This window comes from Numida meleagris, chromosome 19, assembly GCF_002078875.1.
Source record: "Numida meleagris isolate 19003 breed g44 Domestic line chromosome 19, NumMel1.0, whole genome shotgun sequence".
NCBI lineage: Eukaryota > Metazoa > Chordata > Aves > Galliformes > Numididae > Numida > Numida meleagris.
This window is the reverse complement of record NC_034427.1, coordinates 9,831,745-9,843,838: the sequence shown is the minus strand read 5'-3', so window position 1 is coordinate 9,843,838 and position 12,094 is coordinate 9,831,745. Positions and strand designations below refer to the sequence as shown.

The 12,094-nt window shown below is 56.8% G+C and overlaps 1 protein-coding gene across 2 annotated transcripts; it reads right to left on the bottom strand.

The window, feature by feature from the left end:
• On the bottom strand, nucleotides 1–12,094 carry HM13 (histocompatibility minor 13). Of its 2 annotated transcripts, none has more exons than XM_021417185.1 (12): nucleotides 11,862–12,094; nucleotides 10,602–10,700; nucleotides 9,329–9,411; nucleotides 8,347–8,435; nucleotides 7,610–7,695; nucleotides 7,369–7,494; nucleotides 5,574–5,631; nucleotides 5,014–5,097; nucleotides 4,657–4,693; nucleotides 3,499–3,601; nucleotides 2,952–3,037; nucleotides 1–374 (listed from the first exon to the last, which is right to left on the bottom strand). In XM_021417185.1, the coding sequence occupies exons 1-12, from the start codon at nucleotides 12,030–12,032 to the stop codon at nucleotides 293–295; spliced, it is 1,104 nt and encodes a 367-aa protein (XP_021272860.1). In that variant the 5' UTR covers nucleotides 12,033–12,094; the 3' UTR covers nucleotides 1–292. The 2 variants fall into 2 exon arrangements, with proteins under 2 accessions (XP_021272860.1, XP_021272862.1); XM_021417187.1 differs by lacking the exon at nucleotides 1–374 and adding an exon at nucleotides 408–983.

Here is a 12,094-nt window from a genome sequence, read left to right as displayed (position 1 = left end):
TTCCTTTGAGATGGTTTAATATGAGAGAAAGCAAACGCACAATACAAAATTTAAAAACCGGCCTGTGGTTTGTCCCCTGCCCGCTTTGCACTCATGTAGGAGACAAAGCAAAGGGGAGAGCGGCTGCGCGGCCCCAGGGGGGGTGGATATGTGGCATACATCGATACCCCACCTGGGCGGCTGCTCCGACACACACAACACGATGCTCTGGCACAATTGTTTTTGTCTGTCACTTGCGAAGGGTCTGGAAGGGCCCCAGCCCAGCAGCACCAGGGCTGGCCCATGGGCAAGGTCACTTCTCTTTCTTGTCAGCTTCTGTCGTCTCCTCTTTGGAGGCCCCTGGCACCTCCTTGGGGGTAGAGCTCTCCTCATAGCTGGGGACAGAGGGATGAGAGTAAAGCTATCAGCACGGTCAGCCATTCTCTAGAGATTGGCACGTGTCAATACCCAGCCCAGAACCTGGTGCACCCAGGAGCCCGGCACTGTGTGTTTGGGTTTGTCCCAGTACGGTGACTGAGGTCAGGGTGGGCTCCTGCCCCTGGCCACCAGCGCAGGGAGACGAGCGCTGCCCCACTGCAACCACCCTCAGCCATAGGGTGGGGGGCACAGAGGGGCCAGGCCAGCTCTGCAACTGGGCCCTAATGGAGGAAACTTGGGAGCACACCAGGGCAGAGCGTTCAGCCTCTTTCCCTCTTTGTGATTCCTCCCCGAAAGGAGGGGCAGCCAGCCCACAGCAGCGAGGTGACAGCTGCTGCATGGGGAAGGGGCAGAGCTGGAACAAGCCCCTACCTGGCCAGAGCGACAGACAAAGAAAGGGCACCGCGTGCAATTGCTACATGGCACTAGGGCTTTGCTGCCGGCGTCGGCGGGGACAGGACAGTTTCTGCTGCATGGAATCAGCAAGGCTGGCTGGCGAGCCGGACACGGTGGGGAAGTGGGTAAGTCTTGGTGTGTGTGGCAAGATTTCAGCAGAGGATTCATAGCTGCAGGAGACAGGAAGCAGGAAGGGAAAGGGGGAAGGACAGGACAGAAAGGAGAGGGGAGAGAGAGAGAGAGAGAGAGAAAGAAAAAGCAGAAGAGTTTCTGAGTGAGACAGCTGCAAACCCAGCACCCTGTGCAGGCAGCCCAGGATCCCCTCTGTCTGCTGCTACCTCCGGGCTGGCCCAGTGCCATGCTGCGAGGGCTAAGACTCAGGGAAGCGGCAGCTCCTGCTGGTATGCATGGAACGGGACAGCTGGAGCCCGTGGGGATACGAGCCTGGGCACTGCACTGGCAACCAGAGCAGCACAGGGGCTGTGCGGGCAGCAGAGCCCACGCCTTGCATGGGGCTGGAGGACAGAGAAACATTCCCACATCTGAAAACTGCAGAGCAGATGGGAGTGGGAGGCTCAGAAGGCTGGACGCTGTGAGCCTAGTGCCAGCCAGCTCTGCTCCACTGGGACCCCTTCCCCAGGGCCGCAGTGCTGAGACACCCGCCCTGCCCACCCTGCAGCAATGCCTGCACAAAGCCTCGCTGCCCTCTCCCAGGCACTTCATGCATGGCTAAGACCCCAGGGAGTGACTCAAAGGAGCTGGTGCCGTGCAAAGGTCCGGGGAAATACATCTGGGTGAGGGGGATTCCTGAAGTGGGGGCCACTGGCCTGCAAGCAGCAGCCCTGCCACGTCCTGCTTTCTCTGACAGCAACTGGAGTGATTTCAGGGAGGGAGCAGGCAGCTTTGCTGCTGGTGCAGCCTGTGCCCAGTGCTCTACGTGTTGTTATTCCCCCATAGGCAGCTGCCAGGTTCCCTGAGCGCCGCGCTGACCCAGGGGCCAGCCCTGCAGCTTGTCTCTCCCATGCGTTTCCTGGCACGGAGAGGAGGTGCTGCTGTGAGCAGCTGAGTCACTGCACACAGGGAGAGCGGCTGCAGGATCCCAGGTGCACAGGAAGGACGATCCCAGGACACTCAGTGCCTGCAGCAGCGTCAGAAGTAAACATCAAAGCAGGGGCAGGTGCTGCAGGGCTGCGGAGCCAGCCCAGCTGACAGCCCGGTGGGAACATGCATACCTGCGTCTCCCAGGGGAGGGGAAGGAGGCCGGGGGCAGCCCTGTTCCCCACTGTGCAGCTGCCACAGCCCAGCCCTACTCAGGCACTGTTTTCCCTCTGAGAAAGGTGGGGGCTTGCGCTGGTCCCCGAACCCCCCCAGCCACAGGAACCCCAGCAGCCCTGGCTGGATGCTCCCTTTCCTTCTCTGCTTCAGGTGTCCCCAGGCAAGCAGCTGTGCTGGGGCCACCACAGAGCCTCAGGCACACAACACCAGAGTACGGTGGATAAACAGCCCTCCAGCAGCCTGGGGTGAAATGTGCTCTGCCTGGAGTAAGGCGACAGCGTGCAGGAGACCAAAGCTGGCCTGTCTGCAGTCAGTGGGAAATGGCTGGATAAAATTAGGCAAGAGAAGGGCTGCAGCACAGCAAATACCCCTTTTTCTAGTTCCCTTTCTCCATTTTTGCAGGCCCAGGGCTGTAAAGTATCTCCTTTACCCAAGCAGAGAAGCTGGGATGTGCTCGAACCAGCCCTGGCTGCTCTCGCAGCTGGATCCAATTCCATTCTCCCCCACCCACGGGCCCTGGGACACAATGACCAAGTATCTCCGCACCAGGTGTGCGGTCCCACCCTCCCCTGCCTGCCAGCACATGGGAAGAGCTTGTCACCAGAGCGTAAAGCAATACCAGATGCTGCCTGCCTGTTGGTACGGCACCAAGGCTCCCACACGGCTACGAGGAGGTGGCTGGAGCCAGGGCCAGCGTGTAGAAACACAGACCCACTCCCTCCGCCTACACACATGCACTCACACACCCAGGGCATGCCCAGATGAACCCGTCCCTCCAGCTGTGCCCAGGCATGGGAACATCTGCACGCTCCATGTGCTCCAATGCCCTGGGCAAAACAGCTCTGTCCCCAGCTGAGGCTCACCTGAACATTTCGGTTACTTCTCCCTTTGCCAAGGCCACAAGAAGCGGGAATCCGATGCATGCGGGGACCAGGTACAGAAGAGCAGGCTGCCAGGAAGGAAAACAGTTGTGAAACCAAACCACTAATTGACCCAATCCTCAGTAGGAGGGCAGGGAATGCTGGTCTTGTCCCTCTGCACCTGTGGCATCTGTCACAGAATAGTTAAAGCTCCAGAAAGCTGCTTCAAGAGCAGTTGACTTCATCTTCTAACTTGGCCCCCATGCAGACCAGCAAAAGCACCCGCAGCGTACGTGCTCCCAGAACCCCCCTTGCTCTGCAGTTCAGGGCAGCTCAGCTGCAAAGAGCCCTCAAAGCACCAAGCTGGATGAGTGACCCTGCCTGCTCCAGCAGGGCTCGGTTCCAGGGTTCTGAACAGGGGAAAGGCACAGGAAATCAAAGCCAAGAGAAGGAATGCATCTACTTTTTCCTGGCATGCTGTGGGACATTTGTGGCCAGGCTGGCGTGTCAAACTGCATGCATCTGCGCAAGGCAGCAAAGCAGAGCTTACCTGGGCATGCTTGAAGATGTGCATGATGAATATGGTCAGGCCCAGCCCAAAGATGTAGGCCACAAAGCTGGTGTAGAAATACGTGTGCGTGTTCTTCTTCAAGCTGTAGGGAAGGGAACAGAGCAAAACTTGTCTTGGGCTGGGGCTCTGGGATGCCAGTGACTGAAAATGAGCCAGCCCAGCTATGCTGGGCATCTCCTGTTATGCCAGATTGCAGGGAGCAGTGCTTTGTCCCTGCTCATGGGCCAGCACAGACACTGCCACCAGCACAGCCCCCCGGTCCCATGGATGCAGTGCAGAACTGGATGGGTTAACACTGATGCATGGTGCTGGGAAAGGGAAGGAGATGCACGATCCCACTGCTGTATGGCTGCAGGGAACAGGGGTCAGGACTGGGACCCAGGAGGAGTCCCACAGATGCTTTCCCTTGGCAGCCTGCTCCAGCACATGGTGTTTTATCACGGGCAGGCTGCAGGAGCTGGGATTCCCAGCAGGTGCAAGCAGGATGTGGGTGGAAACACCTGGAAACGCTGGCACAGACTGGGAGGGTCTGTGCAACAGCAACAGGAGCGAGGCTACACCATGGCAGCGGCACGAAGCTGCCCGTTCCCAGCTGCTCCTGAGCTGGAGACTTTCGGTGTGGGGCAACTGCTGAAAGCTACACCCTGGTGGCAGGTGCAGCTCCCTGCGTAGGAAGGATCCGCCTTCCCCAGCATCTGCCCAGAGGCAGTGAGCACTGCCAGGCCCTGACTGGCACCCGTGCGAGTGGCACATCCCAGCTGCCAGCACCTCAGCTCTTTCCCACGCTGTCTTCGCTTCCCCTCCTCTCTGCATGACTCCTGCACTTCCATGTGTGAGCCAGCGAGGCCTCACAATGCTGCTGGCCTGGCCCCCTCCCAAGGCTCATCCCTTTGCCCCATGCACAGCAACGCTCACTCCAGTGTTCAGGACTTACCCGCACCCCAGCCCTGCTCATCTCTGCTTTTCCAAGAGCTTCCTCTCGCACCTCCCTCTTCCAGCTGCTCTCTGGCACCCCCACCCCAAGGCCCAGATGAGAGCACACAACTGCGCTCCCGGATTCTCTTTTTCCTCTACAACAAACACCTCACAAGGCTGCAAGATTCAACCTGTCAAGTCTCTTCCCGACCACCCACTCACCTGATGTCAAAGCGCAGCAGCAAGGCAATGAAGATCCCTGCAGGGAAAAGGGGAAAGGATGGAGCCCGACAGAAGGCTGAGCAACCCCACAGCCTCCACGAGGCCATCCCTGGGCTCACAGTGCCCTCTCGTGGCACGAAGCACAGGCACAGCACGGGGACAGCACCGCACCGTGCCCACCCTTGGCGGGACACCCACGGGGCTCTGGCACTCATGCAGCACCCAGCCCCGGTGGGAGGCTGTTTGGCTCTGGCAGGGCAGAAGGCAAAGCAAGGAGAGGTGAGGAAGCCGCCTGCTCGGCTCCTCATGGCCAGTTCAGATGCAATCCCGGTCATGTCCTCCCTCTTGTGTCCTTACCTGGAATGACAATGTCTCCCAGCCCCAGCATGGCAAAGTTGTCGGCCTCCAGGCCCTTCTCCAGCAGGTCCTGAGGGAAAACCACTACGAGCAGAGAGAGGCAGTGAAGGAGAGAACGGGACGAGCAGACTCAGCGCTGCTGAGCCTGGCAAAAAGGAACCAGCAGGGCAGGACCTCCAGCCCTACCCCAGGCCTCTGCAGCCCCCCTCCTGCTCCAACCCTGGGCACTGGAGTGGGAAACTGAAGGATTCAGGACCTGCCCTACATGCAGGTTTCAACCACAACTCTCAGGACCGAAGCCACTGCCCACTCCCCAACCCATCAATTCACCCCTCCAGCACTGTTATTGGGTTTGGGGTAACTGTCACCCCTGAGGGAGCTGGCAAACCAAATGGCTCTGCAGTCCTTCCCACCACCTGGCTGATGCAAGGGGCTGTTGGCAGGGACCCTTCTAGCAGCCCCTTCCTGCCTGCATCTTGCCTACCAAACCAAGTGCCTGGGGCAGAGCCGGGGGTAGAGCATGCAGCCACTGCTCCTGCACACAGGGAATAGCTACTCACGTTTTATTGGGGCCTCAAACGATTTGGCAACTGTCACCATCACATTGGTGCCAAAAACCTAAGGGAAAGCAGAGGAGTCCGGGTTGACCATGGCTGCATGGGGACAGGCACATGATCAGTGGCATTAAACTACAAGCAGTTTTCCACCAGCAGCACCTAGAGGCTACAGACAGGGTATCCCAGCTCCCGGGGAGAGAGCACATGGAGGGAACCCATCGGGCCTGCAGCACTGACCAGGCTGCATTCAGCCCCAGTGAGCTGATTTGATATAACAAGCGAAAGGGTGCACGGTGTTATCTGTGGGTACGAGCCCTTGGCTGAGGATCCAGGCCAACAGCAGGCTGCTGCCTGCTTCAACAGGGACCAGAGCACCCGTCAGATGAGCAACATTTTGCTCTGAGGTCATTTGTCAGTATTGCACTGTCAGCTCTAAATGCTGGCATCTTTTGGAGAATGGACTGAAAGCACACAGGTCAACCACCCTCACTTCTATTCCTTTTCAGCTCCCAGCCTCCAGTCTTGGCTACACCAGCAGTAAGCAAATAAAGCACAGGCTGGTTAGTGCTAGAGCTAGTGATTAATGAGAAATCTTAAAGCAAGCACTCCCCTAAGGTGCAGCAAGCTCTTCCTATTGCCAGGAAGCGACAGGACTCCACACTGGGACCAGGAAAAAGCATTATATGCAAGTTCTCCTCAGGATTATGCAGGGACACCATATCATTGGTTGACTGAGCAGTTCCTCTTCCTTCTTGAAACGCTCCTTGGATCTCACTGCAATTAAATCCATGCCAAGATCCAAGTGCCTGTTTCCTGCAGAGGGGCACAGCAATGGGTTCTCCACCTTAGGGAGACCGATCTGCCGGGGACGTCGACCTCGATGGGCAGCAGCAGGAAGCGAAGAACGTGGAACACGGTGTTTTCCAAAACACCCTGAAGATGCTCACACCTCAAGCAGAGCACAAGGCGTTGGGTAAGGCTGACTGCTCCTAGTGCACAGCACTGGAGGAAGCAGAATGCAGACCAACAAGCCGCACAACCAGCATCACTGACACAGGCAGCACTGGCCAAGTACAAAATAAGACACAGCAGCCAGGTTTAAACTGTGAGGGATTACTCAGGCAGCTGTAGCACTGCTGGACAGACCTCAAGGTATGCAAGTTTTAAGACTTTTGGAAACAGAGTAATTCAGTAAGCGGAGGCAGACGGGAAAGACTGAGGAATACAGACATTACATAGGACTCAGGAGAAAGGGATTCAGAACCACTGCAGAAAGATAAGGAAAACCTCAGAATAAAGACTTTGGAGTGCTGTACAGGCTGAGGGAAAATGCCTGGAGGCATTCCAGTATTTAGTTATCTGTGCAAGAGAACAGAAGGATGCTAACGAAGCTGCCAGATGACAGAGCTGAGGAACTAATACAAGCAGGAACTAATACCAGAGCAGTCTCGTCTTCCAGCTAGGCACAGGGCAGACCTTAGAAATGCAGGTCACCAGGATGGGATGTGCTGAACACATGGGCAGCCTACAACAGCCAGACCCCCAGATGAGATCCCCGCCCACCCTGGGCTCTCCAAGCCAAAAATTTTTTAAGATACATTTGCTGATCCACATTCTGTCATCATTTGATTTTGTCACCGCCATCCCCACCACACCCTTTTGGGCTGAGGTGGTGGAAATCCTGAGTGAAAGCGTGTGTCCAGCCAGCATGCTGCCTTCTGAAGAGGCACAAGGCCATGCACACGCCTTCTGCCAATGGCTGCAACTTGCATCTGCCCCAGGGAATGCTCCCATTTACCCAGAAGACGTCGTAGATGAAGAGGCCCCCAAGCAAGATGCAGCCAGTGCTGACGTTGTTCAAGTGCAGCAGCTCCACTCCATTGAGGGAAAACGCCAGCCCAAAGAGATTGTTGGCAATCCAGTGCTGAAAACAATAAGAAAAGGAGATTTGGGTTCCGTGGCACGCGCAGAGCCATGGACTTGCATCCCAGACCCCAGTCTGAGCCCAGTTCCCCTAAGGAGAGTTGAAGCTCGCCCACCTTCCTCAGCAGGTACCAGACCCCAACAACACTGCTCAGGGCCAGGCATACGAGATCCTTCGTGTCAAACTCGTAATTCACTATTTCTGCAATAAAACAGAGACGTCACATTTGAGGCAGCCCTGGCAGCTTTCCTTCCTATGCAGGGTAAAGAAGGCCAAGTTCACAGCTGGGCACCAACACAGACCACAGTGCTCCAACCTCCAAAGATGGGACTCTCTCCCCGCACACGGCCACACCCACAGTCACCACATCCAACCTGCACGCAAGCATGCAGCCCTCACTGGCAAGCCCAGACCTTCTTGTCAGACTCTGTCACGTGGAGAGCATCTGTGATGCTTCTGTCAGTAAGGAAATTGGATTCAGGCACTCTCCTACGGCAGATCTTCTACCTCTTCCTGCACCCAGTTAACTCCTGCTGGTATTGGTAGTAGTGTTCCTTTACCAGTAAAGGTACTGGGCAGGACACTTACCAAATCCTAGTCTACCAGTGCAGAGACTTGAGTCAGATCAGTGGAGGCAGCACTGAAGTCAGTACTCCACTATCCAACGAGCTTAAAATGCAGTGCATTTAACACCAGCTCCCCTCGGTAACCAAATGGGAGAGTGCCAGCCAGTGCAAGATGATGCACACGTCTGTGCAGAGCTGGCAGGGCTTACACACAAGGCACAGCAAGGAGCAAGAGGCAAGCCTTGGAGGTTGTTTCAAACAGAAATGGTCTGGCAAGTTAGCATACCTTCCTTGCTCTCCCCGGAGCCTTGGGTGAAGAGGAGCTGGTACTGTTTGTTGGGGAAATTTGCAGGGAAGAATCTGTTCATCATGGGGCTGAAACGAGAGTTGGAGAGAGGAAAGTTCTACAGAAACTCCACACAGAGCCCTGCCCTCCCCTCTGCATGTCAGCGTTGCAGCGTGAACGTCAGCCTCCCAGCACGACAAGGAAGTCCCAGGTTTTGCCACGTCAGGGATTAGCGTAAGCCCCAGCTTGTCACCAAGCATGGGAGCTCATCCTCCCCAGAGGTCTGATTTGCCTGCACGTGGCTGTCCCCAGAAATGCTCTAAGGAAACAGGCACAAAGCAAGAACCCATCCCTAGTGTGCAGGCACTGGAGAAAACAGTCCCTAGGCACTGCACAGGTCTGCTCACCCAGAACTGACTATGCCACTAGAAGACAGCTCTGCTACTGAGCTGACAGCAAAGACGAAGCCTAAGCAGAGCAGCAGCACTGCTCTAGGGAAAGCATCTGGCCCCCAGTATCCCACAGCTCAGGAAACAGGAAACAGATTTTATTTTATCTGTTACTGAAACAGCATGAGGTGTCAGTGCCTTGCACCAAACACTACTGCAAGACACCAAGAATGGTGTCACGAGATCCAGCTGCCAGTTTCAGCTGTCTCAGTAAGGGGAACAGGGGTGCTGAGTAGCTCTGCCCTCCACAGAGCAGTGATGATGGTGCCAGGCCAGAGCATCTCCTTGGGGTGTGATTCTGGTGGGACCAACGTCCCCATGAGCTCGAGGCAGGTGGGACTCCTGAGCCTTTGGGGTGACCTGGTTCCCCCAGGATGGGCTCACACAGCACACTCAGGACCTGCCTCCCCAAAAAGCCAGATCCACCCAGAGAAAACAGGCAGCAAGCCAGGAATTGGCTCTGCCACAAAGCACCAGTGCTCCAGAACATCCAAATCAGCCCAGCACCCCGCTGCCTTGTGGCTGCACCCTACCTGATGGTGTGGGACAGGGCGAGGATCCCCAGCACAAAGAAATACATAGAAAGCAGAAGATTGATGTACTCTTGAGAGAATATCTGCAAGACAAAACCACAGAGGGGTTACAACTGCATTCTCCCAGCATGAAGCAAAAGAAAGTGCTTAATGTGGTAACTGGCAGCTGCTCTGTCCATGCCCCAGGGAAACAGGAAGAAGAGTTGGAATAACCCAAATTCTTGCATCGCTGATATAAAATATATTGGAAAGAGCAGAACAAGCACAACAGGCCTGTGAGTTGTTACACACCCACGAGCTGCTCAGTTTAAAAAAAAATAACTCCTGTACTGCAGAAAGGAGGGCACAGCCTCCCCACTGCATCCCTGTGGGGCAGCTGGAGCAAGGAGCAAGGCAGCGTGCCACTCCTGGGGCAGCACCGCCTTCCCTGCCCCACAGCATCCAAGTGCACACTGCCCCACTTTAACAGGGTATTATTAGAACTCCTGCCCTCCAACACACACGCTGCCTTTCCTCAGGATCACACCCCTAATTCAGAACGTGCTGAAGCCTATGTGCTCTCACAGGAGGAAGAACGCTGAAGCACTAGAGCTTAGGGCAGGATGCAAATATTAAACGGAAAAACCACAGATCACGTAGTGGTTTCCACAGGGTCATGCTACACATTCAGCGTGTCCTTTCCTGGTGCCTGCAGAGGATCCTTGCAGAGGTCAGAAAGGCCTGGGGATGTGGGTGCTGCCTTATTACCCCACCATCAACAGAGGCTTGGCTGATGCTCTGCTCTGCTGCCACTGGCCTAAAAGAGGAGCTGGCATGCGTAGGGAACCAGAGGTGCTTGAAGTCAAGGCACCTTTTCCACATGGCCTAAAGCACCTGCTGCTGGGATTGCTTCTCTGTGATTCAAGAACTCATTAATTCAGCTTGCTGGATCTGCATATCTAAGAGGCTTCATCTGGACACACATGGGCTCGCTCATGAGCTCATCTTCACCAGCAATTAGCCAGGGCCACAGCTGAGACATCTTCAGAAGCACAGCAAGGAACACAACAGAGAGCAGCATTTGCAATTCAGAAGTGCTTGGCCCCCTCCAGTTTTGGTTGGTGCACCTCCAGGTCACCCAAGGAGGCAGAAAGAGCCCAGGGGTGAGCTCACCTCTCAGGAGCTCTGAATTACCCAAAGGCTGCGCAGCCTGGGGAGAACACTTGAGAACAGTCACAGCACGGAGGAGGCAGGCAGGGTGTTCAGGGCACATCAACATTGTTTGCTCACTTACTTTAAAGAAGAGGTAGAGGCCCAGAAGGGTACAACTGGCAACAATGGGAAAACGAGCAGCATCTCGGCTGGTAATGGTCTCTGGCATCTCCGAGGAATTCTGGGGAAAGAAGGAGAGGACAAGAGTGGATTACCTGGTGGCCCATGCTCTAGTTTTGTACCTAAGCAGACAGCCAGGGGCTCTCAGGGCTCCATGGCAGCACTGCTACTGGCTCCCCAGAACTGCGACTGGGTCACAGGCAGAGCCCAAGATGGAAAAATCAGACCTGTCTGCATTTGTCCTTCCAAGGGCTGTCAAAATTCACTGCATTTTTCCTCTTGAGAAGGGAGAAACCCTGCCTCCCGCATGGACATTTTTCCTTTTTTGCCCAGAGCAGAGCAGAGCACCTCGCTGCTCATGCCTGGCCATCCCTGCAGCCTCCCCATCTGTGCACACCATATGTTGCTCTCTCTCTGAATGCTGTTTCTCTCCAATCACCTTCTTGTTCCTCACCTCGCTTCTGAGCAACTCCTTGTGCTCAGAAGACCCAGATTTCTCAAACCGCTTCAGCTCCTGAAACAGCTCTGCACCAGTACAGCCAATCCCCCTCTGAGCCAGAGGGACCCTCGAGCCCGCACAGGACAATTGCCTCCCCCACCCCCTTCCCATCATAGAAGGTGCAGAAGCCATGCTCTCGGTGCTCAGGCTGGAATCTCAGGCAACAAACACCCTTGTCTGGTGCTGCCCAGAGCACACATTGGCAGAAACCACTGTGCAAAGCGTCCGTGAAGGAACAGCAGCGTGGCCAAGGCACAGCTGCTGCCCAAGAAGACACCGCTCCCTGCGGCTTGCAGGAGGAGAAACCCCCACGAAACCACAGCCATTCCCTGCTGCAGACCTGCTGACAGCTTCGCTGCCTGGTCTGTAAAATCAGCTGAAACCACTGAACTAAGACACAGCGGCAGAAAAGCGGGTTCAAAACAACAGCGCAGAGCAGCCTGCGTGCCTTCTCCTGAAGGCAGGTGCCCAGGTGCTGGGCTCTGAGCCCCGGGGGTGGGACACGAACCCCAGGCTCGGAGCCCCAGGGCCGGGATCTGAGCCCCGGGGGCCGCCTGAGGCCGGGCAGGGCGGAGGGGCGCAGCGGGAGAGCCCCCCGCGAGCTGGGACGGGGACAGCCGCGTGCCAGAGGAGCTCCGGGGCTCAGCTCCCCGGCCCGGGCCCGGCGCGGGGCGCCCGGCTGCGAGGGGGCCGCGTTCCCGGGGGCGGGAGGCCCGGGGGTACCTTGCTCTTGGCGCAGCTGACGGAGCGCAGCGCCCCGAAGAAGATGGGCAGCAACGCCATGAGGACGAGACTGCCGTAGGCCAAGGCAATGCCCTCGGGAGTGGCAGGCGGCCGGGCGCTGGCGGCGGGCACAGCCCCGGGCCCGGCGCTACCGTTCTGCGCCTCCGCCATGGCGCCTACTCCCGCCGCGCGCCAGGGACACGTCCCCCCTGCCCGGCCGGAAGTGCGTCACA